The 24,619-nt window shown below is 50.7% G+C and overlaps 2 protein-coding genes across 3 annotated transcripts; one reads left to right on the top strand and one right to left on the bottom strand.

The window, feature by feature from the left end:
- Positions 1 to 36: 36 nt before the first annotated feature.
- Positions 37 to 6,014, bottom strand: MRPS18B (mitochondrial ribosomal protein S18B). Its single transcript, XM_002714332.5, has 7 exons — positions 5,828 to 6,014; positions 4,647 to 4,755; positions 4,442 to 4,539; positions 4,271 to 4,339; positions 2,508 to 2,574; positions 1,403 to 1,462; positions 37 to 592 (listed from the first exon to the last, which is right to left on the bottom strand). The coding sequence occupies exons 1-7, from the start codon at positions 5,951 to 5,953 to the stop codon at positions 312 to 314; spliced, it is 810 nt and encodes a 269-aa protein (XP_002714378.2). The 5' UTR covers positions 5,954 to 6,014; the 3' UTR covers positions 37 to 311.
- Positions 6,015 to 6,098: 84 nt separating this feature from the next.
- On the top strand, positions 6,099 to 24,481 carry PPP1R10 (protein phosphatase 1 regulatory subunit 10). Of its 2 annotated transcripts, none has more exons than XM_051854895.2 (20): positions 6,099 to 6,231; positions 6,782 to 7,299; positions 13,235 to 13,352; positions 14,284 to 14,370; positions 14,527 to 14,662; positions 15,045 to 15,096; positions 18,420 to 18,497; positions 18,598 to 18,771; positions 18,900 to 19,005; positions 19,105 to 19,217; positions 19,994 to 20,094; positions 20,278 to 20,425; positions 20,500 to 20,658; positions 20,755 to 21,001; positions 21,152 to 21,215; positions 21,332 to 21,526; positions 21,688 to 21,763; positions 21,994 to 22,107; positions 22,386 to 23,045; positions 23,266 to 24,481. In XM_051854895.2, the coding sequence occupies exons 3-20, from the start codon at positions 13,246 to 13,248 to the stop codon at positions 23,373 to 23,375; spliced, it is 2,727 nt and encodes a 908-aa protein (XP_051710855.1). In that variant the 5' UTR covers positions 6,099 to 6,231; positions 6,782 to 7,299; positions 13,235 to 13,245; the 3' UTR covers positions 23,376 to 24,481. The 2 variants fall into 2 exon arrangements, with proteins under 2 accessions (XP_051710855.1, XP_051710853.1); XM_051854893.2 differs by lacking the exon at positions 6,099 to 6,231 and adding an exon at positions 6,412 to 6,548.
- The last annotated feature ends 138 nt before the right edge of the window (positions 24,482 to 24,619 follow it).

Here is a 24,619-nt window from a genome sequence, read left to right on the forward strand (position 1 = left end):
CCCAGTAGCATTCATCCACGCCCAAAGCAAGCCAGAGACAGGAGATAAAGCTTTATTGTGGAGAAGCTGAGGTGGCAGAAATCTGAAGAAGCAGCAGCCGAATGTTCAGCCCATTTATTTACAGTATATAGGGGACAGTTTCCACACACACCTGTGCTGGCCCCCTCAGCCCGATGTATGTATACCCCTTCATCACCAACCATGTTCTCCCTGGACCTGCTGCTGGCCACACAGTAAATACAATTTGACAAGGTACATCCAAGCACGTAACCCTAGGCACTGTCTCCTAACCCGCAGGCTGCCTTCCCAGGCTACAGCCCCTGCAGAGCACTCTGGGAGCCCGCCCCCTCACTGGAGGGGGCTTCTGCTGGTGCTGCAGGCGGAGGGCCGCTCTCTTCTCGGAGATGGCCCTGATAGAGCCGCCGAAGGCGGGACAGTTCTCTCTCTGGTGGCTGTGTCCAGCTGTACCACGGGTACCAGGGATCGCCGGAAACCAGGGTGGGGGCTGGTGGAGTGGCACTCACAGCTCCGTGAGAGGTACTGAAGTCAAGGTCCCGGGGCTCAACCTGGGGAATGTGGTACCTGAGGAGACCTGGAGATTAAAAGGACAAAATGAGGGAGGGGCCACAGAGGGACCTAACAGGGGACTAAGACAATAAGAAAAGATGCCCCCGTAAAAGGTGCACTTATGCACGGTGTATATTACACAAAGGCAACTGGTATGAGCTCATACTGCCCGTACAGCCGTGCACCACGGCTATGAGAGCACAAACCCAGCAGGAGGAGACTTCTCACTGTCTGTACAAAGGTGCTGTGTGGCCAGGGCCAGAACTGTCCACAGCCTGCTATAGCAGTGGAACCCTAAGTCACAGAGTAAGAGGGAGGGGAGAGGCCGGCACTGCGGCTCACTAGGCTAATCCTCCGCCTTGCGGCGCCAGCACACCGGGTTCTAGTCCCGGTCGGGGTGCCGGATTCTGTCCCGGTTGCCCCTCTTCCAGGCCAGCTCTCTGCTGTGGCCAGGGAGTGCAGTGGAGGATGGCCCAGGTGCTTGGGCCCTGCACCCCGTGGGAGACCAGGAGAAGCACCTGGCTCCTGGCTTCGGATCAGCGCGGTGCGCTGGCCGCAGCAGCCATTGGAGGGTGAACCAACGGCAAAGGAAGACCTTTCTCTCTGTCTCTCTCACTGTCCACTCTGCCTGTCAAAAAAAAGGGGGGGTGGCGGTAAGGAGAGATGAACAAAGGGAGGGGCAATGGCAAGGACAGGAGAGGGGACAGGGAGTACAGTAAGACAAGGACTTCAGGGTGTTTCCTTCTAGACAGGCCATCTGCAGCAATGCTCCAGATCGGAGGCACCTCACAAAAGGAGCCTAACAAAACTGCCTGGTGCCCCATTTCACACTCACCGTGATCTCTGGCTTTCTGGATGGCCTGGGTCAACTTCTTGTGCTGCTTCATACAGACTCCTGTGGGGAGAAGAATGGTTAATGTGGTGCTCATCCTATATGGCACAGTGAGTAATAGAACACAGGTGCTCTGGACGGGGACAGAGGGCTGGAGTTGGAATACAGCTTTACCCAAACACCCTGTCCGCCTGACTCCCTCGTGGGCCTCCACTTTCCCGTCTGCTCCATGGGTACAATCCTCCCCACCTACTAAGAGCTGGGATGAAGCTTCAGGGGGAGGGCCCAGCACCACACAGAAGCCACGTAACAAAGGCCGCAAGACTGGAAGCAGAACATAATCCAAAGGGCAAGTGTGGGTGACTAAAGGACAGAAGGGGACAATCCGCAGAGAAAGACCCGCTATGGGGAGACGTGACTCCAGATCTGGGGAGGGTGATCTCAGAGTAGCAACAACTGTCCCTTCTGCCTTCTACAGCGGAAAGATAAAAAGCTCCGACAAACTGAACACTGATCATCTGCCACCTCCAATAATGGTGGATTCAGCATTGTGCAAATTCACCTTGCTTCAGAGCAGAGACTGGCAAGTTTTCTGCTTAGAGCCACACAGTTAATATTGTGGTCTCAAAGGTTCTGTGGTCTCTGTCTCAGCTACTATGCCACTGTAACCTGGAAGCAGCTGTGGACAATACGAAAACAAATGGAGAGCAAAGGGCTAGATCTGGCCTGAGGCCACGGTTATAGGCTACATATATTTCTGAACTGCCAAACTCACAATGCCAATTCTGGAAAATTTAACTGAACTTTCAATGAACAGCATAAGAACTTATCTGACCACTAACTATGATGCAAACCTTTTGTAAAAGAGAAGAAACTTTATAATAGAAGAGAAACAACCACCAACATTTATTTTGTTAAGAACTACACTCAGTTTGCTTACAAAGGTACCTGCCTGTACCTTCTGCCAACAGATAACTGGTTCAGCATGTGAGTATCCTCACTAAACCACGAGGTTCAAATACACTTTGTACGCTGTAAGCAGGAGCCACCTGTTTAACTGCACAGTCAAGGAGATATATTCGGGTGCTGGCAGGGATGACGGGCAAACCTGTGTATGGAGCATGGAAGATGATACCCGTGTGGGCGCAGACAAACTGTTCCAAGAGCTTCACGTTCTGCAGAGGAGAATGGTAGAGGGCCATGAGGGGAGAGCAGAAAGGTCTTTGGGGACCAGCCACCTCACATGCACATTCTCGACTCTGTCACTGACCTCACGGAGAAATCCCCTCTGCAGTACCTAGATTCTAAAGCCAGCCTTTGGGCAAGCAGTTGGGATGGTTACTGGAAAGTCCAGAAATCACCCCCAAGAATGCTGTCATCTGCACGTGTAAGTGTTTAATGTACATAACAGCACACTGAATATAATACATACTCAGAACAATTTTGCATCTTTAATTACATAGAACGATTCTCAGCTAGCAAAGTAATCAGAGGAAATGAGACTCTTGAAGAAACAGCAGGTAGGTTTATGGAATGGAGTGAGAAGCATATGTGCTACTCAGTCTGTAATCTTTCTGACTCCCTTGGCTATGCAATTGGTCTATTGCTTTCAAAACCAATCGTCAGGGCCAGTGCTGTGGTGTGGCAGGTAAAGCCACCATCTGCAGTGCCTGCATCCCATATGTACACTGGTTTGAGACTCAGCTGCTCTACTTCCCATCCAGCTCTCTGCTGTGGCCTGGGATAGTAGTAGAAGATGGCCCAAGTCCATGCACCCACGTGGGAGACCTGGAAGAAGCTCACGGCTCCTGGCTTCAGATTGGCACAGCTCCAGCTGTTGCGGCCATCTGGGGAGTGAACCAATGGATGGAAGACCTCTCTCTCCTTCTCTCTCTGTTTCTCTAACTCTGCCTTTCAAATAAGTAAATATATATTTTTTAAAGACCAGTCGTACACAGTTGGAAGCGGGCAATTATCCGAGGGGTTTGCAGCTCGTACCTTCCAGCTCTGGGATACCCCACCTGCTGACTGGCACACCAACACCTTCCAGCTTTCCGATGGACAGCCGCTCAGCTTCCCCTCTAACACCTTCACTACAGGCTCAGAACAGCACTTTCCTAAAGGCGGCAGCTCTACGCTGTCACATTCTTTAAGGAACAAATCTTGTCCTCATGAAGAAGGCTTTCTGAAAAAATGCTCTATTACTGTGTTTCAGCCCCAGCTGAGGTGTCCTAGCACACTACTGAACATGATGAAAGAATAAAGAAACCCACAGGAAAAAAGAAGGCCAATACACCTGTCAGTAATTGTAATGACTATACATGAGTCTTGACATTGCTATCCGATTAGAAAAGGGCATTTCCCCTACCTGCCGATGTAGACCATAAACTCCACAGGCACAGCATAAGGCTTTTCAGTATAATCCACAGCATAAAGCAACAGGCCAGAGATTGGGGGGGGGACGGGACATAGAGACAGAGAAAGAACTCCCATCTGCTGGTTCACTTCCCAAATGCCTTCAATAGCCAGGGCTGCTACAAACCAAAGCCGGGAGTCCAGGACTAAATCCAGGCTCCTGTGCGGTTGGCAGGGATCCATCTACTTGAGCAATCACCTGCTGCTTCCCAGGATACATATTAACAGGAAGGCGGAACTGGGAATAGGGCCGCGTACTCCAATAAGGGATGCTGGAGTCCCAAGCAGTGCCTTAACCACTATGCCAAATGCCTGCCCCAGGAGTGTTTTTATGTTGCCAGAAAATCACTGCAAAATACATACAAAGGCACAAAGAAATGTGGGGCACCTGCAACAATCCCTGTAGTGTCACAAAAAGCCCCCAAATCCTCATTCTGGAGAAAGGATCCTCCTTACCCTGAAGTCCACGTGCAACTTGTGATCCCGACAGATGGGGCAGGGATTCCCGGCGATTTTATCCTTACGCTGCAGAGAGAAGGCGCTCGCAGTCAAAGGTGTTCAAAAAAGTGCTGCTGCCACGGTCACTAGGGCCTCCACCCCCCGACCTCCCAGCCCTCAGAAACTCACAATACATGTCTTTCGAGTCCGCTGTGGGGGTACCCCACCTTTGTGGTTGCGGCGGTAGTCAGCCCAGACCGGGCGAGAACCATAGCGGTTCTGGTATTCTGAAATGAAAGCCCACACAAGTCACTCCCCGGCAGGACAGAGGTTCTTTCTGTCCACTTATCTCAGACCCCGCTTGTCTACCCCAGGTCCCACCATGCACGGATACCTTCTGAGTCCAGGTATTTCCAGGGTTCATCCTTATACGGGGAAATGGGACCAGTGGGCAAAGAATCTTTCTCAGGGGGGGCTTTGGTGCAAAGAGTCTGGAAGGGGACCTATAAAGGAGGGGGAAAACAGAGAACGAGTTGATGGAAAGATGTCAACTGTTTTGCTTGTCACACTTTGGGAAGAAGGGGAACGCAGAGCCCTTGTGTTAGCAGAATACAGCAAGAAGAGCTATGATCTCTGTTGTTAAACTGAAAAAAGTCTAAAGCCATACTTCTCTCCACCTGGATCCTGAAAGAAAACCCAATGTTAGGGGGTAACTTGGATAGGTGATTGGGAAGTGCTCTTATCTGAGAGGGCAGATTTAAGAACCTGGCACATAAAAGGTATTCGTGCTTATGGGAAACAGAGTTTGGCGGAAGAAAAGAGAGGCTGTCCAGTCTCTGAAAACTAAGATGTACTGTGGGGAGGCGGGGGAGTCGCCAATCCAACCCAGTTCGGTCACCAGAGTTCCCGGTTTAATACAAAGTTGAAGGTCAACATTCCATGGGACAAAACAAGCTTGAGTCCTAACGCCGGCCGTAAAGCTCCGGGGCCTATTATTAACTCCGAGGTGACCTCCGTCACCGGTCTTCAGCCCCACTTCAGGGAGTGGCAGCTGGCAAGCCGTCCTGTCCCCCCTGCCCCACCAAGAACCTCCAGAGTGGTGAGTACGTGAGGCCGAAGGGCAACATCCGTTCACAGGACTAAGTTCTCATGTACCATTAAGACAAGACACTGAAACCGGTCCCAGGGGGCGACAATGTCTGCAGGCTTTCCTGGGAGGGAGCAGGGAGGGTGTCTTTTCAATCAAAGGGCACTCTGGGACATCAGAGTTAACCACCTGCATCCAGCCATGCGGAACCAAGGGGCCAAAGTCATCACCTAGTTCTTTTGCCGAGACGGGATTTGGGGACGAGGATGATACCTAACCCTGGTTCTTAGCCCTCGATCGGCCCAGGTCAGGCAATGCGCACAGCACTGGTCGGGGTAAGGGGTGGATGCAGGAAGTAAGGCGTAGACTAGACAGCCGAGACAAAGCACGTGGGAAGGTCTCCATTCGTGGGTTCCTGGCAGTGCAGCGACAACCTAGAGAGGGTACACCAAAGATACGGTTGTGCAAAAGGTCCTCCGAGGAGTTACCTGAACTCCGTAGGCACTTCTGAAAAGCGAAAGTCTAGGAACCCGCCACAGCAGCGTGTTCAATACGGAGGCCGCCATCTTGCCGGAGGCCCCCCGGCAGGCACGCCCGGAGAAGCGACTGCGCATGCTCCAGGGAACTGGCTAAGGTAGGGCTAAGGGCCGGCCCGCAGTGCGGAAGGCTGCGGCGCGTTTGCGTCAGGACGGAAGTGCAGAAGGGGGGCGGGGGGAGAAACTAATTTCAACTGCGTCACAATCAAATTAGCCCTCGAAATTTCTTTTTGGGGGACCGATCACTACCATTCCTACATTCCATACTTGGAGCTCTCGTCGTGAGCTTTTTTGAAGGCGATTTTGTCCGGAGCCCTCTAAGTGCGCATGCGCCGTTTCCTTTCTACCAACCCAGGGTGAGACACGTTCTCGAGGGCGGAAGTGGTGGGAGCGGAGGAAAGGGCGGGGCTAAGATCCCAGTCACGCGCACGCCGCGGGCGGGGCACGAAGGAGGCGGAAGAGGATGCTCAGGGGAAGGGGCTGAGCGAAGGGGAAAGGAAGTGGAGCCAATCAGATGGCGAGTTGTCTTTCGGGTGGACCAATGAGTTCACGCCTCGCGCACAATGTCTCGCGACAAGGGCGTTTCACTAGCACGTTTGGGCGCGTTGGGCGGCGTCCGGGTATAAAAAACTCTGCCCGATCGGGCAGCCGCCATTCTGGGGTTCGTTTAGAGGTAAGTTTGGGTACTTGTTGTTTGGAGGCTGAGGCTGTTTTCGCGGAGCCCGTTGGTCTGGGGCGCGGGGTAGCAGTGGTTTCGGTTGCGACCCATGGCTTCTGTACGAAATGGGCTGTGTTGGAAGCGGGACGTGGAGGTGTGCTTGGGGACAACAAAGATGGCTCTCCAGGGTGTTGGAAAGGCTGCCCGTACTGATGACCTCTTTCTCCCTTGTGTTCCTCTCACCCCAGGTCTGAATTTTCTCGGAGAAAGACAGGCCGGCCACGAGGAAAGCAGAAACAAGCCGCAGCAACATCTAAGCCCTTGAAAGGATCCTGAGGGGGGAAAGGGAAACAGCCGCCACCAGCCCAACCACTGTGTCTTCTGCCCCCTCCCACTTGCCCACCCCACCAGCCCACGCTGCTTGGGACTTGAAATCTGCGGCCGAAGGACCGTCACCACATAACTGCAAACAATAATCAGCCACCCTCCCTGCCCAAACCCGCCCAAGTCCACTCATCCAGCGCTTACTTTTTTGAATCCACTCAGAATTTTTTTTCTGCGACCCCCCTCCCTATATGGAGTTGGGTGGGGGGGGAAATGAATATTGAGTCGGCCTTTATTTTTTTTAAAGAGACTTTTTGATCCAATGAGGCCCCCCCAAGTCATTTGAGTTTTGGGTCCTGGTTGGTTGTTTTTTTTTTCCTCCAAAATTTTACCCCCCCTCCCCCCTGAGCCCGAGGTGCTGACGTCGCAAAAAAATTGGATAGTAAGTGTCGAATTTTCAAAAACCAGCCTTGCAACAAGAAATCAACGTTTCCCGTTGTGAAACCAAAACTAATGAGAGGAAGCAATGAGACCGTAGAACAAATAGAACTGGAGAAGGACCGATCCGGTCACTTGGTCTCCATTAAAAAACGGGCCTTGGGGTCTGAACAGTCTTGTTCTCTCTCCCCTACCACCTACCTCTTCCCTGCTCTGCTGCAGGCCTGGAGAGGGTGGAGGGAGGGCCAGCAAGTGAGGATTTTGATGGTTAACCCTTGGTAATCCAGCCAATTTCCAGACTGCCAAAGCCATAGTGGTTACTTTTTATAAGGAGGAACGGGTTGCCTTCCTCCGGTTAGCAGCAGTCTTCAAAAGGGTTAATGAGCTCACATACAAAAGATGGTGGATCTTGAGGCCCAGAGTCCCACTTCTTTGTGTGTGAGACACGCAGGGTGCCTTTCAATTTGCCAGATTAATAAGCAATCTGTACATAAAGATTGCAGGGTAAGGAGATGGGCAGAGAAAAAAAAAAAACAGCTGGCTATGACTTTTTAAATGATTGTTAAATCCTCTCAATTTTAATGTAATTTGCTTGGGGTATATTTGTGTGGTTAAATACGTGGCAATCTAGGAATAAAGATTGCAAGACACTTAATTTAGGGCAAAATAATATTAGTGCCAGTACATACAATATAACAGTTGGGGCGGTAAAGAATGTTTTGTAATTGTTGCAGGTTGCATAGGTTATTTAAAAGCAAACTGATTAATTACATTTTAACTTGGTATCTTTTTGGTGGGGGGATACAGTTGAAATAGAGGGTTGGGGAATGTGGAATACAGGAGTATAATTTTAAAAGCCATTATTTAGTGCATTGAATGCTAGCTTTCTAAAAGATTTGTGTCGTTAAAAGGAATTTTTTTTTTCTTCCCTGCTTCAAAATGGCGACTTTTCCTTGTCCTTTTGTCTTCCCGGCGGCGGTGCAGGTTGTGTCTTGACCCATTTTTCTCCTGTCCTCCCACCTCAACCCTATTGTTGAGGGGGGCTCAAGTCCTCCCCCTTTCCCGTTTTGGGATAATGGGGGTGGTCAGCGGTAGCAGATTGAACTTCCTTGGCAAATTGAATTCTTTCCCGCAGAAAATTGTTTTTAATATTTTACTGCTTTTCATTACGCTCTTAAATGATTCAAAATAGATCGAGAGTTATTGAGGATGGGCTGCCGGTTTTTGTTACTCAACTGAAAAGGGGTGTTTATAATGTAACGAGCTGCCGGCAGGGCCGGGGCGGCTTTGTACCTTCTGAGTCCTCTTCTCCATGACAAGATGGCCGCCCTCCTTCTTTGTTGTTTTTTCTCCCCCTTCTGCCATCCGGCGCCTAGGGCCGCCCTAGACACTTGGTGAGGGGGAGGAGCAGCAATGAAAGGTGATGTAATCTGCTTGCTTCCTCCTCTCCACCCTCTGAGACTCCACCCCTGGGCAGATTCCTTCTGGGCTCCCTGTGCTCAGTGCTACTAGGGAAAGACAATTTCTGTATTTTCTTTTAGATAAAATCGTTTTTTAAAAGTCTTAAAAGACAAATGCTTTTAGGATTTAGCTATCAAGGCTGTACATCTCCTTGGGTAGATGTAGTTTTTATATTTAATGATCAGCCCCTTGCTTTGATTTTCACCTTCCTTCACTCATCACAATTGCTTGGAAGTTTTCCCCACTTCAGTTGCCAAGAGTGAAGAACCAGTAAAACCTCAACTGTACTTTAAGCCTGGGAAGCTTTCAGGGGTCAGCGTGTGTGTGTGTGTGTGTGTGAGAGAGGGAGCGTGAGTGCGGGCGTATATGTGTTGGGGGAGGCTGGGGAAGACACACGGGCTTGTGATCAGAGAGTAACTTTAGACAAACGGCCTAATGAACAAATGTGCCATTTCTACCGGGGAGCCAGTCCTTGAGCCTTGTGCATTTGGTCGCTTTGTGTTCTCTGAGAATATGGGGGAGGTGGGGTACTTTTAGAACTTCCTAAATTGCCCTATTCCCACCTCGGTTTGGGGGTGAGCTCTTTGTCTTCAGTGCTGTGTCACGTTCTGCAGTTACGTAGTTTTCCTGCACATTGGTACTAGGATGAGAAGTGAATCTTTAGGAAAGGAGGCGGCAGTTGTAAACTCAAGGCAGGGGGAATGAAGCTACGGTTTCTGGTAAGCAAAATCATTTCTGGTATTACATTTCACAACCTCCATTTTTTTCCAAGGAGTCACCTTTGTAGAATTTCTTTTTCCTGCTCTTCTAAGAAATTCCTTAAAAGCATTAATGCAAAAATAATGTCCTCATTTTCAACTTGCTTTGGCAATTGGTGCATGTTTGAAAGCCATGCCCTATCAGTGGTATTCGGTGTCCAATTCTTTTCTTGCTTTTCTTCCCTCAACTTTTCAAAGTCAATCTTTATCAAGCTCTCCTACTTTCATTTAAAAAAAAATCCTGCATTGCAATGGAGAGGTTCTAGACAGAATCCAGGACCGGAAACCATTCTGTAGAGCTGTCCTGTAGTGATTTAGGACTAATCCTCTCGGGATGGGTTCTTACATTATTAAAAGGATCTGGATTGGATGGGAGGGACTCTTCGATGTGTCTGTTGGCCACAAGTTCTTTTATTATTATTTTTTTATCTCTTAAGCAGTTTGCCATGTGCCTCTGCAGTATACATTCCTTGGGAGCTGCAGTCTGCCCATTGGGGTTCCTGATCGCTAGTGAACAGGGGATTAATTAAGAAGATGGTTCTTTACATAAGAGCTGGAGAACGAGGCCTACCAGGGGAACAATCTATCTGGAGATCCTGTTCCTCGTAGTTTGTGACTAGTAGTATTTTGAGATCCTTTTTAAGGGTGGGGATGATATGTATGGTTTTTGCATCCTATTGAAAAGCAGTTAAGCATCTGGAAAACTCATGTACCAGGTTCTCAAAACGGTTTTGAGGGGTAGGGACTTAGTACTCAGAATAAAGATGGGCTCTTGCCAGTCACCTGAGAGGTTCTGTTCACTGCTGAGTTCTAAGAAATGCCTAAAACAAGGAAAAGGGCAGTAAAGGGATATCCTGAAGTGCCAAGGCTTCTAAATGAAGGTAAACTTGGGACTTTGTCCTTTTGTTAGAAGATAGTCCTGTTCCTTTTTAATGGGCTCTTTATAGAATTTTTGAATTTTTGTCCTGAACCAATTCAGTCCTACTGGCGATGGGTTTGGAATAAATAGCCAAGTTACATATTTTTTTTCCCCCTTTTAAATTGAATAACTTTCAAGTAAAATTCATTCTGGAGGCAGGAATCGTGTCACAGTGTGATAAAAATTCCCAGTGCTTTGCACCAAAGCAGTGCATGGCCCTGTGTGCAGCATCCATAAGGAAACCATAACTTGACGTGGTGGAGGTAGGCCAGGGGCTGCCTCCAGCTTTCTAATATGTTCTGCCTTCAAGAAAAGTAGCAGCTCATTAGAAGAAAACAGTCATGGCCCTGGAATATTTATGGTTCCAGAAAGCTTTCACTCGAGGCTCCAGACCCTAAGTAGGTAATGTTACTACACTCGATCGCTGCCCTTGCGTGTTTTCCCTTTTCAGCTCCCTTGCATTCTCCACTATAGGCCTGGGCTGGCTCTGTTAAGCTCTTTATTCCTGTCTACTTGAGTGACTTGGAGCTTCTTTGTTTCAAAGTAAGGGAGCTAGGATTTCAAACACTCGGGGCCCTTAATTTTTTAAAAAAGTAAAAATCTGGGTTAAAGCCATCATGAGAAAAACCCACTTGGAATTTATCACATGGCTGGTGCTCATGAGACAAAACTCGCATTTCCAAGATACAGGTCAATAGTTAACATTTCTGTAGCCTCCCTTGACTGTTAGGGCTTTTATTCTTGCTGTTTATAAAAAGGAATTTAAAAGTACTTGGCTGCTATCCCCAGCAGAGGGCACCGGGCAGAATTTACCTTTGTACTCATTGGTCCATTTTTCTGGCTAAGGATGAATATTCTCTTGTCTCGCACCCTATTCAGTGAAGGAGCATTTACGCTCAGATGACTATAGATTTTTAGTTCTGGAGGAAGTAGGCCTATTGGCTTAACTTAAGAGTTGGATGTGCAAAAGGAAGTTCTCCAAGGTTTTGTATATTCTGCTCTGGGTTGAAACCCATGGAGTTAGCTGTGTTCATAGGCTCAAAGTGATGTTTAACTCAAAGCTTTTTTTGTCAAATTGCGTATTTTTGGTTTAGGATCTGATGGTAGGTGTATGTATGTGTGTGTGGATTAATATTTTGAAAATTTCTTACTCTCTTGGTTGCAAATGATATGTATTACTGCTTTGGACCTGTTCATTGCTTTTCCAGGCTCCAGCAGATGAGAAATTGGTTTTCACATACCCCTTTATCGTATCCCAAGTGTCATTTCTGTATAGTGTCTTAATAAGTGGGAAGAATTCCTTTCTCTTTCACACTTCAGTGGATCTGTCCCACAAACTTGTAATCCTTTCCAGGATTGGACGTCAGTGTTTTTCCCTCTGACCTCAGGTTCCCCTTGTCCTCGTGAAGCTCCCAGGCCAGGGGCAACAGCACAGCTGACCTAGATTGGCTCACCGCTTGTCTCGTCTCGTCTTCTCTCCCTAGGTTCAGCCACAGGTTATGATCGCCAGAACCAAGATTGTACTCCCGCTCTGCCTTCCTGGGCTGCCTTCTCTGCTGCTGCTGCTTGCCTAGTTTGTTAGGATCTGTAAACTTAGAAGTTGACCTTGTTGGGAGGACTAAAAAAGCTTAGGTTGTTAATGTTTTTCTTTTGTGGTTTTGCTGAGAACTGATTGGCATTATCTTACAAGAAACCTGTCTTCTATATAAAATAGAATCATCTCTTAAAGTGCTGGCTCGTTTTCCCACGCTTTTGTGGGGATTGTGTCTGTTAGCTCTGTCATGGTGTGGGATACAGGAGGTGGTTTTTCCGTCTGCCTCTTCCTTCCCACTGTTAGCCTGATTTCCCAAAGGCAGAAATTGCCAAGGTGGCTTGCTGTCTTGGTTCTCAGAAGTCAGTGTTAGAGAATTTTTATTCTGGCCCAGAAATTGCTTCACACTTCTGTTCTTTCCATAAAAGGAGTCTCGCTTTTAACTCCCTTTCCGATCTGATCAAGGTAGCTGCTTTAAAATTTAGTGGCAGTTTTTCAGCCTTTATCTTTATTTGTTCGTTCTTGCTGGTTCCATGGCTTCTAGTTTCAAGAGTTTCTTGAGGACTTTGGATGGTGGCATGATTTTAAGGGGAATAGCCAGATTTGTGCCTGCTTTTGAAACCAAAAACTAATGTTCCTTTGAGGCAGTAAAAACTTGTGCATGGTTTGGTAATTGAGTGGTATCCACTCACGGCCTGGAAGGACATTTCAGAGCCCCGCTCTCCTGCCTCACCTCCAAATCCCTTGGGAGGCTTTCTCTTATTTTTCCCCCCCCAAATTGTTTTCTTCTACAGCTTCAGGTGATACATATCCTGTCATTTGCAGTGATTATGCCTCTTAATGGACCACGATAAAGAGAAATGGGCCCAAATACCAAAGATTGGCCCAGTTCCGTGCAAACTATAAGCTTTCTCAGAGCCGAATTTAGCAGCAGCTGAGTGAGACGAGCTAATATTGGGCAAAAGGCTTAGTGGACTGAGCATCTTGTGGGAACTTGAGTGAGCTCCGATACAGTCTAGTGAAGTTTAGCTGGCTTGGTAAGAGAGCCCCAGTGCTCCAATCTGATTGCCTTCCCACTCAGTGATGTATCAGTCGCCCACCTAACTTGCCAGGACTACCTCAGTAGTTAACACCCAGAAAGCGGGTGCTGGCTGTAGAGGGAGCAGTAAGGCGCTGTGCTGTGAGGCGCAGCCGTGGGATTCCCTGGAGGGCGTGCTGCACTGTCCTTGCCTCCCATTTACTCTGGGTTTGTTTTGTCGTTTCCTCTTAGAAACCACAAGCATGGGTTCAGGTCCCATAGACCCCAAAGAGCTTCTCAAGGGCCTGGATAGCTTCCTTAACCGAGATGGGGAAGTCAAGAGTGTGGATGGGATTTCCAAGATCTTCAGGTGAGTCTGTCGTTCGCATTCACTGTGAGGACAGGTCGCTGTGTGCTAACGTGCTTAGCAGTCTGGCAGACAGGAATGGGTGCTTCTGGAGAGGAAGGGGAGAGTTGGATTAGGATTCCGATCCAGTGACTGCAGGGTGAGTGACAGGAAGAGTCCTTTGTTGGTGCCCATAATGGAGCTGGAGCCCCAAGGAGGTAACACTTGGGAATGAGAGCAGGGGAGCCTGGTGACAGAATTTTTGTTTTTAATCATGTTCTGCCTACTCAAAATGTCATTTTCCTTCAGGGACTCTCATTTTCCAGGGGAAAGCAAATAAGCTATCTTGAACAGATTATGAAGATTTATTTGAAAGAGCAACAGAGAGAGATTGCATCCACTGGTTCACTCCCCAGATAGAGTTACAATGGCTGGGGCTGGGCTAGGCCAAACTCAGGAGCCTGAAACTCTATCAGGGTTTCCTACATGGGTAGCAGGACCCAAGTGCTTGGACCATCTGCTGTTGACCCAGTACATAAGCAGGAAGCTGGACTAGAAGTGGAGCAGCCAGGACTCTAACTGATGCTCCAATATGGGATGCTGGTGTCGCAAGGGGTGGCTTTACCCATTGTGCCAAAACACAAGCCTTGAAGAGATGGTTATTGAGGGTGGGACTCTTCGCCTGGAAGCAGAATCAAATGTCTCCTGTGTGCGAGGGAAGCAGCGATGCTCCCGACCCCAGCTGAGAGACTTTGGGGTGTCCTCATTTGTCTTCCGTCCTTCCATGGGTTCCGTGTCACTCTGGATCTATCCCCATCCCACTGGAGGCCTGTGTGACTCCTCCGCTCAAAGTCTCAAGTCATCAGGGATCTCTTAAGGGTTCCACAGATTGGACACTGTTCTGCTGAAAACAAGACCGGCTTTCCCATTTCTAACCCTGACTCCTCCCCTACAGTCTGATGAAGGAAGCACGAAAGATGGTGAGTCGGTGCACATACTTGAACATTCTCCTGCAGACCCGCTCTCCAGAAATACTGGTCAAGTAAGCAGGGACCTGTGGCGCAATGGGGACACGTGGTCGGCAGGTGGGGACGTGAGGCATGGGGTTCTTGGGTTGCTGATGGAGGCCAGGAATGCAGGATATGGAGTTCCAAAACCAAGGACGGGCATTCTAGATTCTCCTTTTGTCTGCCTGCAGGTTTATCGATGTTGGTGGCTATAAGCTTCTTAACAATTGGCTGACGTATTCCAAGACAACCAATAACATTCCTCTCCTCCAGCAAATTCTACTGACCCTGCAGCACCTGCCGCTCACTGTGGACCACCTTAAGCAGGTACTGTCAGTCTTTACAACCTGATTCTTCCTTTTTGGTTGAGCTTCATAGAGGAAAGAGATGTAGCTGCAGGCTTGGACTTTCAAGGGAGAATGGTAGAAAAAAATTGGAATGGAATTTGTCCAAAGACTTGATGTGGCTTGGGTAGTTCATACCTCTGAGCCTCTGTTTGTTCATCTATGAGATGGAAATAAGTAAGCCTGCCTACAGGGTTTTAAGGATTAAATCAGTATGTCTGCAAAGATGCTGTAAAGGTACAGTAGGTAAAGGGGTGTAGTGGGGCTGTTGCTGTTGAGGGACTGTTGGGTGATAGGAGGGGGTGTTAGCTCTGGGCTTGCTTTCCTCGTGGCATTTACCTTTCTGCTGTTGCCATCTGTCGTAGAATAACACAGCCAAACTGGTGAAGCAACTGAGCAAGTCCAGCGAGGATGAAGGTAGGGTGCCAGTCCTTCCCCGACCTCGCTCACTGCCCTCGGTTCTTGCCTCATCTGTGGATTGTCTGCTCACTCCCTCCTCTTTCTACCTCACCTTACTTTTCTTTCTTTTTAAAAAGTTAGTCCCTCTAACTATCCCTTCCTTTCCTGTTCTCAGTTCCAAGTAGAAATTGTTTCTGTCACGTTGACTATAACCTACGGTAACATGCTAACTGGAAGCTGATTCTTCAGATTGCTTGGTGTAAGGCAGACACTTCCAGTCCTTCGGGAGAAGTCCTAGAGTCGATTATCATTTATTTCCATCTTTCTCAATAAATGTAGCATGTTGTGGGCCCTTCAGCATCTTTTTCTGATAGTAAACACACTTTCTGCCAATAAACATTTTTTATTTATTTATTTTTAAAAGATTTATGTATTTATTCGAAAGGCAGAATTACAGAGAGGCAGAGAGAGAGAGAGAGAGGTGTCTTCACTGGTTCACTCCCCAGATGGCTGCAATGGCTGGAACTGGGCTAATCTGAAGCCAGAAGCCAGGGGCTTCTTCCGGGTCTCCCATGCATGTGCAGGGACCCAAGGACTTGGGCCATTGTCTACTGCTTTCCTGGCCTGTAGCAGAGAGCTGGATCAGAAGTGGAGCAGCTGGCACTCAAACCAGTGTCCGTACAGGATGCCAGCACTGCAGGCAGTGGCTTTCCCCGCTAAGGCACAGCACCAGCCCCTGATGAGCATTCTTGTAGAGACTGGCAAAAGCCTGACTGATGGGAGTGTTCCACAGCTCTGAGGGCAACATGTTGATTGGGAGCTCCTGGTTTGACTTGAAGTAAAAGCCTGGCTCTGAAGGGCCCAGCCTTTCCTGAAGCTTAAGTCAAGGTCAAGTCCCTTTACCTCCAGCTAAGGCCTAAGCTGGTTTCCCACCATGTAGGCAGTGTTCTACCAGAGCAGAAATCAGTATTTTTTTATCCTGATAAAAATACAAGGTTGCTGCTTTAGGGAATCATATCCTAGTTCCTTCCATAAAAGGCATGCCTGCCTGGGGCCCTTTACTGTGGAACAGAGCACTGGCATCCCTGTTTGTTTGAACTCACAGTTTTGTTCAGGTAGCAGAACATTCCCAAGCTTTCCATTCTTGTATTAATTCTCAGTGTTGGAGTCCTTTTAGATACTGAGCAGCTCTCTGAGTATTCTTAGTAATAATTACAGGCAATGTGACCTGTAATGCAGGGGTTCTCATTCAGTCACTGCCAATCTTCTTTTTTCTGTTTCCTCTTTGAGCTAGCTGCCCCATTTGAATGTGGATTTAATTACTCTAATTCCTTTAGATAGTGAAATCTATATATGCCTTGCACTGGCTCCCCCAAGGTGTTAGGATATTCCTGCATTGGGGACGCATTGAGGCTTATGTTACCCTAGGTACAGACATTGGCAATTGTGTGACTGTTTTGAAAAATTAGATTTTAATGTTCTTTGATACTCTAGTTAATTAAATGAGCCTGTAAATGGAAATATTTGCGAGAGAGGTGCTGTAGATGAGATGTTATTTTCCATCTATGAAAGGAGATACAAAACAAGCTACAAAAGTCTTGTTTTCATATGTTTAGAAACAAATTATATTCTTTTGATTCTCTGATTTCCCAAACCTAGATTGGCCTACTTATAAGTTCTCTATTTATTTGAAAGGCAGAGAGACAGATTTTCATCCACTGATTGACTCCCCAAAGGCATACAACAGCCAGGGCCAGGAGCTGGCAGGTTAATCCAGGTCTTCCGTGTGGGTGACAGTACTTGAGACATCACTGCTGCCTCCCATGGTGTATGTTAGCAGGAAGCTGGAATTGGAAGGGGAGGCAGGACTGCAACTCAGGCACTCTGACAGGGGATATAGGCAACTCAAGTGGTGGTGTGTGTTTTTTTTTTATGATTATTTTATTAGAAAGGCAGAGTTACAGAGAGAGAGAAGGAAGTCTTCCATCCACTGGTTCACTCCCCAGATGGCCGCAATGGCTGGAGCTGAGCTGATCTAAAGCCAGGAGCTTCTGGGTCTCCCACGTGGGTGCAGGGCCCCAAAGACTTGGGCCATCTTCCACTGCTTTCCCAGGCCATAAAAGAGAGCTAGATTGGAAGTGGGGCAGCCTGGGCTTGAACTGGTGCCCATATGGGATGCCAGTACTGCAGGCAGCGGCTTTACCCTTTACACCACAGTGCCTAAGCAACCTTTTTTTTTTTTTTTTTTGACAGGCAGAGTGGACAGTGAGAGAGAGAGAGACAGAGAGAAAGGTCTTCCTTTTGCCGTTGGTTCACCCTCCAATGGCCGCCGCTGCAGCCGGCGCACCGCGCTGATCCGATGGCAGGAGCCAGGATACAGGTGCTTTTCCTGGTCTCCCATGGGGTGCAGGGCCCAAGCACCTGGGCCATCCTCCACTGCACTCCCTGGCCATAGCAGAGAGCTGGCCTGGAAGAGGGGCAACCGGGACAGAATCCGGCGCCCCGACCGGGACTAGAACCCGGTGTGCCGGCGCCGCAAGGTGGAGGATTAGCCTATTGAGCCACGGCGCCGGCTCCCTAAGCAACCTTTTAATTTTTCCCCGGAATGATGTTAGTGACAATGACTTAAAAAAAAAACAACAAGGTGGCTGTTTGGTGCAGTGGTGCACTTGAGGGACCGGTGAGAGAGACCTGGAAGAAGTTCCTGACTCCTGACTTCAGATCAGCACAGCTCTGGCAGTTGCAGCCAGCTGGGAGTGAACCAGTGGATGGGAGACCTCTCTCACTATCTCTCCTCTCTTTGTAACTCTGACTTTCAAATAAATCTTTAAAAAAATAAAGACACTTGGCCGACGCCGCGGCACACTAGGCTAATCCTCCACCTTGCGGCGCCGGCACACAGGGTTCTAGTCCCGGTCAGGGCGCCAGATTCTGTCCCGGTTGCCCCTCTTCCAGGCCAGCTCTCTGCTGTGGCCCAGGAGCGCAGTGGAGGATGGCCCAAGTGCTTGGGCCCTGCACCCCATGGGAGACCAGGAGAAGCACCTGGCTCCTGGCTTCGGATCAGCGCGGTGCGCCGGCCGCAGCAGCCATTGGAGGGTGAACCAACGGCAAAGGAAGACCTTTCTCTCTCTCTCTCTCACTGTCCACTCTGCCTGTCAAAAAAATAAATAAATAAAGACACTTAAGACTTTGGTTTTTAAGTGTATCTCAGCTTTAAAACTCTGGATTGCTTTTTCCATTGCATAGATGTTTACAGCAGTTTTACAGATGTCCCATTTTCTGTTGCTGGAAGAATGATGAAATTATGTAAACTACTTAGGCGTTTCCTCTCTCACCTGCAGAGCTCCGGAAGTTGGCCTCCGTCCTTGTCAGCGACTGGATGGCTGTCATCCGTTCCCAGAGCAGTGCTCAGCCTGCTGGTGAGGCCTCGGTCCTGTGTGCTTTGTGTGTCCCAGCCTACTTCACTTCTGATGGCTTTCTCTTTAAATAAATCCTTTGTGCTATGTGTTTTTGAAACAGAGAAAGATAAGAAGAAACGTAAAGAGGAGGGGAAGAGTCGAACCACCCCTCCTGAGCGGCCTTTGACTGAGGTGAAGGCTGAGCCCCGGGCTGAGGAGGCCCCGGAGAAGAAGAAGGAGAAGCCCAAGTCTCTTCGAACCACAGCACCCAGTCACGCCAAGTTCCGATCCACTGGTGAGGCTGTAGGCCGGCCTCACGGGAGAGGCTTTGGGGTCATCATACAGGTCTGGGGGAGTGTTTGGCAGGAAGTCAGAGGAGTGGGGGCCCTGGGCTCCCCTGCCAACACCGCGTCTCTCTCCCAGGACTGGAGCTGGAGACGCCGTCTCTGGTGCCTGTGAAGAAGAATGCCAGTGCAGTGGTGGTCTCTGACAAGTACAACCTTAAACCCATCCCCCTCAAGCGGCAGAGGTATGGGCTGCGTGGCAGATGTCTGAGGGGGGGGGGGTCTGTGGACGGGAGGGGAGAGAAGAGAGGAGTCAGAGAAGGTGACGGTTCCTCTCCTGACAGCACTGCAGCTGCGCCAGGAGATGCTGTGCCCCCTGCAGAGAAGAAGTACAAGCCCCTCAATACGACACCCAATGCCACCAAAGAGATCAAAGTGAAGATCATCCCGCCGCAGCGTAAGCAAAGCAGGGACTCTTTTTTTTAAAGATGTATTTATTTATTTGAAAGACAGAATTACAGAGAGGCAGAGGCAGAGAGAGATCTTCCATCTGCTGGTTCACTCCCCAAATGGCCTCAAGGGCCAGGGCTGGGCGAAGCTGAAGCCAGGAGCTTCCTTGGGGTCTCCCACAGGTGCAGAGGCCCAATCACTGGGACCATCCTTTGTTGCTTTCCTATGCACGTTAACAGGGAGCTGGATCGAAAGTGGGACAGCCAGGACTCGGATCCGGCACCCAAATGGGATGCCTACTGTGTCACAGCACCAGCCTCTCAAATGTATTTTTAATTGAGAGCAAGCTTTTAATTGGAATGGATGTCCAGAGGCAGGGGAGGAGCTATTTTCTCTCAGGGTATCCTTACATTTTTCCACCCCTGGAACTCCCTTTTCGTGGGGTTGCTTTGGAGCAATTTCAGAAGTGAGGGAGTGGCACCTTCGGCGGCGGCCAGTCAGGACACTCCTTCCTGGCACGGGGTCTGCTCTGCCCAGGCCCTGCTGTTGCAGTTGCCTGAGCTCTAAGTCGAATCCAAAGCCACAGTTTCTTGCCAAGAGGATGGTGGAATGATGACAGGACTTCTGGGTGAATCCTCCTGCCTGCGCTGCCCCTTGGTCACCATCGGCTGACCGTGTCCTAAGTTGAGGCGGGGGTCTCCCCTGGCCCATTTTCTTCCTAGACTACACGTAGGAATGGAATTATAAAGGAGGTTTGGTGATTTCATTTTGTGCTTTTTCTAGCTATGGAAGGCCTGGGCTTTCTGGATGCTCTCAATTCAGCCCCTGTCCCAGGCATCAAAATTAAGAAGAAGAAGAAGGTGCTGTCACCTACAGCTGCCAAGGTATGGCCCCTAGAAGGAGGCTTCAGTGGCAGGGTGTAACAGGTGAGGGAGGCTGGGAGGGGTGGGGCCGGGTCGGAGACGGTCTTCCTTTATAATATGGCACCATTGGGGCATCCTGCCTAGGACCCTTACTTTTTCTTAGCTTTTCTGTCAGCTCATTAACTTCTTTCTCTTCCATAATAGCCAAGCCCCTTTGAAGGGAAAACAAGCACAGAACCAAGCACAGCCAAACCTTCTTCCCCAGAACCAGCACCTCCCTCTGAGACTATGGACACAGACCGTCCGGGCACCCCCGTCCCCCCTGTGGAAGTCCCAGAGCTCATGGATACAGGTAAGGTAGACATGGGGTCAGGTCTGGGGTGTCCTGCAAGGAAGGATCTGGGTCTGAAACCTCGCCTCTTCCAGCCTCCCTGGAGCCGGGGGCTCTGGATGCAAAGCCTGTGGAGAGTCCCGGGGATCCCAGCCAGCTGACGCGGAAAGGCAGGAAGAGGAAGTCTGTGACGTGGCCCGAGGAGGGCAAGTTGAGAGAATATTTCTATTTTGAACTGGATGAAACGGAGCGAGGTGAGAAGTGATTTCCTACATGACGGGGTGGTACGGGGCATTTCTAAAGGGCTTGGTTGCTTACGTCCCCTCTCGGTTTTTCCCCCTTGCCAATAGTAAATGTGAATAAGATCAAGGACTTTGGCGAGGCGGCTAAACGGGAGATACTGTCAGACCGACACGCGTTTGAGACAGCTCGGCGGTTGAGCCACGACAACATGGAGGAGAAGGTGCCCTGGGTGTGTCCCCGGCCCCTGGCTCTGCCCTCACCTCTTGTCACCCCTGGAAGTAACAGTCAGGAGCGCTACATCCAGGCTGAGCGGGAGAAGGGAATCCTTCAGGAGCTCTTCCTGAACAAGGAGAGGTGAGCAGAACGGTGTCCTTGCGCTGCGGTGCCGTGGGCTGAGACCCCCCCACGGGGGGTGGGCCTTAAGAGGAGGGTGGGCCTGGGAAGAGCTGGGGGGCACGAATCAATGTCTGTTCCTTTCCCCACTGACTGTGGCTTTCTGGACAGCCCTCACGAGCCGGATCCTGAGCCCTATGAGCCCATCCCTCCTAAACTCATCCCCCTGGATGAGGTGAGTCGCAGGGCGGGGCGGGGGGCGGGGCTTGTGACGGTGCTTGATGTCGGTGGGTTTTTCACGTGAGAATCTCTCTCTACACTTTGAGTTTAATTTTCCTCGTGTTCTTTCAGGAGTGTTCCATGGATGAGACCCCGTATGTTGAGACCCTGGAGCCTGGGGGGTCAGGGGGCTCACCTGATGGTGCAGGAGGCTCTAAGTTACCTCCGGTTCTGGCCAATCTCATGGGAAGCATGGGTGCTGGGAAGAGCCCCCAAGGTCCTGCAGGAGGGGGCATCAACGTCCAGGAGATCCTTACCTCCATCATGGTACGGGCCTCCTCCCCCTTCCCACGCCCCTGGGAACCCCCCTTAGGGTTCTGTGTGAGCCATCTCCCAGCTCTCCACCCCAGTGCTCGTCTTTCCGCTTACCTTCTAATTGGCCATCCCTGTCTCCGCTGTCTGGTGAACATCCTCTTGTATCTTCACAGGGTAGCCCGAACAGCCACCCCTCAGAGGAACTGCTGAAACAACCAGACTATTCTGATAAGATCAAGCAGATGCTGGGTAATCTTCATGGGCAGCCCCAGGGCCCTGGGGGAGGAAGCCTGCAGCAGAGTTGGGGAAGCAGGGCCGGGCTGTTGCCACTAGGCAGGGAATGGGGGAGAGACTGGACAGAAAGGGCACCGCTCAGCCGTGTTGGTCCGTGAGGGTCAGTAGGGCACACCTAAATGGGAAGTCAGGCCATTCTTCTAGAATTCTCTTGCTTGACTATTTCACTCCATTTCCCTTAACAGTGCCACATGGACTCCTAGGCCCTGGTCCAATAGCCAATGGTTTCCCACCAGGAGGCCCTGGGGGCCCCAAGGGCATGCAGCACTTCCCGCCTGGACCTGGCGGGCCTATGCCAGGTAGGGTTGAGTGGAGGGTGGGAAGGGGCTTGGGTGCTGAACATCACACTGGTGTATGAGGGTCTTCACCGAAGTCCCCAGTGTGTATTAGGAGAAAAGTATGCATGGATTTCTTTTTTTTTTTTTTTGGTAGCAAAATAGACATCTTTTAATTCCGATGTTTGTGAAGTCCTGCATGTGGGATTGATCAGAAAGGTGGAGGTGGTTCAGGGTGGGCGTCGGCGGTCTGTGTGCAGTGCGCTGCTGACAGTCTTTCTCTGCTTTGCTTTCCCCAACAGGTCCCCACGGAGGCCCTGGTGGGCCAGTGGGTCCGCGTCTCCTGGGTCCTCCACCCCCTCCCCGGGGGGGTGACCCCTTCTGGGATGGCCCAGGTGACCCCATGAGGGGAGGCCCGATGCGAGGGGGTCCAGGACCAGGCCCCGGGCCGTACCATAGAGGCCGGGGAGGCCGAGCAGGGAACGAACCTCCTCCCCCACCTCCTCCATTCCGAGGGGCCCGAGGCGGTCGCTCTGGGGGAGGACCCCCAAACGGACGCGGGGGCCCTGGCGGGGGCATGGTTGGAGGTGGTGGCCATCGTCCCCATGAAGGCCCTGGGGGGGGCATGGGGAGTGGCAGTGGCCACCGTCCCCACGAAGGCCCTGGCGGTGGCATGGGCAGCGGCCACCGTCCCCACGAAGGCCCTGGCGGTGGCATGGGTGGTGGTGGTGGACACCGCCCCCACGAAGGCCCTGGCGGGAGCATGGGTGGAAGTAGTGGACATCGCCCCCACGAAGGCCCTGGACACGGGGGGCCCCATGGCCACCGGCCTCATGATGTGCCCGGTCACCGAAGCCACGACCACCGAGGGCCACCTCCTCACGAGCATCGTGGCCACGATGGCCCTGGCCATGGGGGAGGGGGTCACCGAGGGCACGATGGAGGCCACAGTCATGGAGGAGGTGAGGACGCTCCCTGCTCTGCCTGCAGCTTGTGGTGTCCCAGGGGAGCAGGGGAGACCCGGTGCCATGGGTGTGCCAGGGAGCACTGGGTCTCTTGGTGTCCCCGCATGCATGGCAAGCCCCACCCCCTGCCCTTTCCCCAGGGCTGCGTGGATGGGGTGGTGAGGGTGGGGGTGGCCTCCTGGCGTGTCCCCTAACCAGTCTGCCGTTGTTCCCACAGACATGTCAAACCGCCCTGTGTGCCGACATTTCATGATGAAGGGCAACTGCCGCTATGAGAACAACTGTGCCTTCTACCACCCGGGTGTCAATGGGCCCCCCCTGCCCTAGGGACCGCCTGCCCCCCCGCCCCCGTGGATTGCAGCCTTGCTCCTTCCACCTTGTTATGGCTTCTGTGAGGCCCGTTTCCCCGTTCCCCAGCTGATGAGCCGGCCCCTTCAGTTCCCACCTGCTTGGGTTCCTGGGGGGTTTCTGATCACTGGTGCGCATTGATGTACATATTTTCCTCCAGTCTGGGGAGGAGAGAGACTGGACACGTTCTGTACCCTGGACTACTGAAGAGGAGACCCAGTTGGCTTCACTTTTTGAGGAGATTTCACCCTGTACCCTAAACCCCTTTCCAGTATTACCTTTCATGCCTGAGAACCTAAAGCTGGTTACCCTGGAGAACACCTCTGCTCTCCTGTCCTGGGCCCTCCACACGGCATCAGCTGCACTTAGGAAACCATCCCAGCCAAGTTCATTACTCCCCCTGGGGTGGGGAGATGCTCAAGGGGTATGGTATATCCCTCTGCACTGAGGGCTCAGTCAGCCTGCAGCTGAGTTCTGGATCACGCCGTCCCCACCCCTTGCCTGACACAGAGCCCTCTCTCAACTAAGACTTCACAGTCTTCTGTCCCCACGTCTGCATCCTGGGTTTGCTAGGTTCAGTGATGGCAAATTCATGTCTGCAGCCATTGACAGTTCTAGCTGCATGGGTGAGGCCAGTGGCGTTGGCCTGCCTTTGCCCATAGCCATTCTGGAGACTTCAGAAATGACTTCAGTGAGACCAGCTTCTCATCAACTCTGAGCCCAGCACGCTGGGCCTGACCGTCACACTACATGCACTGCCTCTCGGAGCTGAGCGTGCTCCCTGCCCCCACCTGGAACCTTGTCAGTGTGAGGCATCCACCAGCCTTGCCCTGTCGGCACCTCCGGATCCCTCCCGGGCGCCTTCCTGGATGGATTCAACAAGATGGTTTCACCCTGTCCCAGTCCTCTCCTCCACCTGTCTTGGCATCAGTTGTTTTCTATGAAAACAGTGGATTGGTTGGGTTTTGTGCAGGGTCTTGGGTTAGAGCCACAATGGATTTGAGGATAAGTATTTTCTTTTTCTTTTGGTTTTGTATATTTTGTACATTAATAATAAACAGTGGAAAGAGAAGCAGCTTATTTAATCCATGTTGTGTTTGGAGTATTTTTTTTTTTTTTTTTAAATAGGGAACTCCTGTCCACTGATTAACTCTCCAAATGGTCGCATGGCTGTTGCCAGACAGGTAATGCAGCCAGGAGCACGAGCCAGGAATCCAGCTCTG

Source organism: Oryctolagus cuniculus, chromosome 5 (genome assembly GCF_964237555.1).
Source record: "Oryctolagus cuniculus chromosome 5, mOryCun1.1, whole genome shotgun sequence".
Lineage (NCBI taxonomy): Eukaryota > Metazoa > Chordata > Mammalia > Lagomorpha > Leporidae > Oryctolagus > Oryctolagus cuniculus.

Bases quoted from the DNA above. Each gene is read 5' to 3' on its own strand.
- MRPS18B (XM_002714332.5), bottom strand. From the start codon at position 5,953: ATGCGCAGTCGCTTCTCCGGGCGTGCCTGCCGGGGGGCCTCCGGCAAG. The intron at 4,756-5,827 runs GTAACTCCTCGG...CCTCCTTTATAG, and splicing joins GAAGTGCCTACGGAGTTCAG to GTCCCCTTCCAGACTCTTTG. The intron at 593-1,402 runs GTGAGTGTGAAA...TTTAATCTCCAG, and splicing joins CCAGAAAGCCAGAGATCACG to GTCTCCTCAGGTACCACATT.
- PPP1R10 (XM_051854895.2), top strand. From the start codon at position 13,246: ATGGGTTCAGGTCCCATAGACCCCAAAGAGCTTCTCAAGGGCCTGGAT. The intron at 19,218-19,993 runs GTAAGCAAAGCA...TGCTTTTTCTAG, and splicing joins GAAGATCATCCCGCCGCAGC to CTATGGAAGGCCTGGGCTTT. The intron at 20,659-20,754 runs GTGAGAAGTGAT...CCTTGCCAATAG, and splicing joins ACTGGATGAAACGGAGCGAG to TAAATGTGAATAAGATCAAG.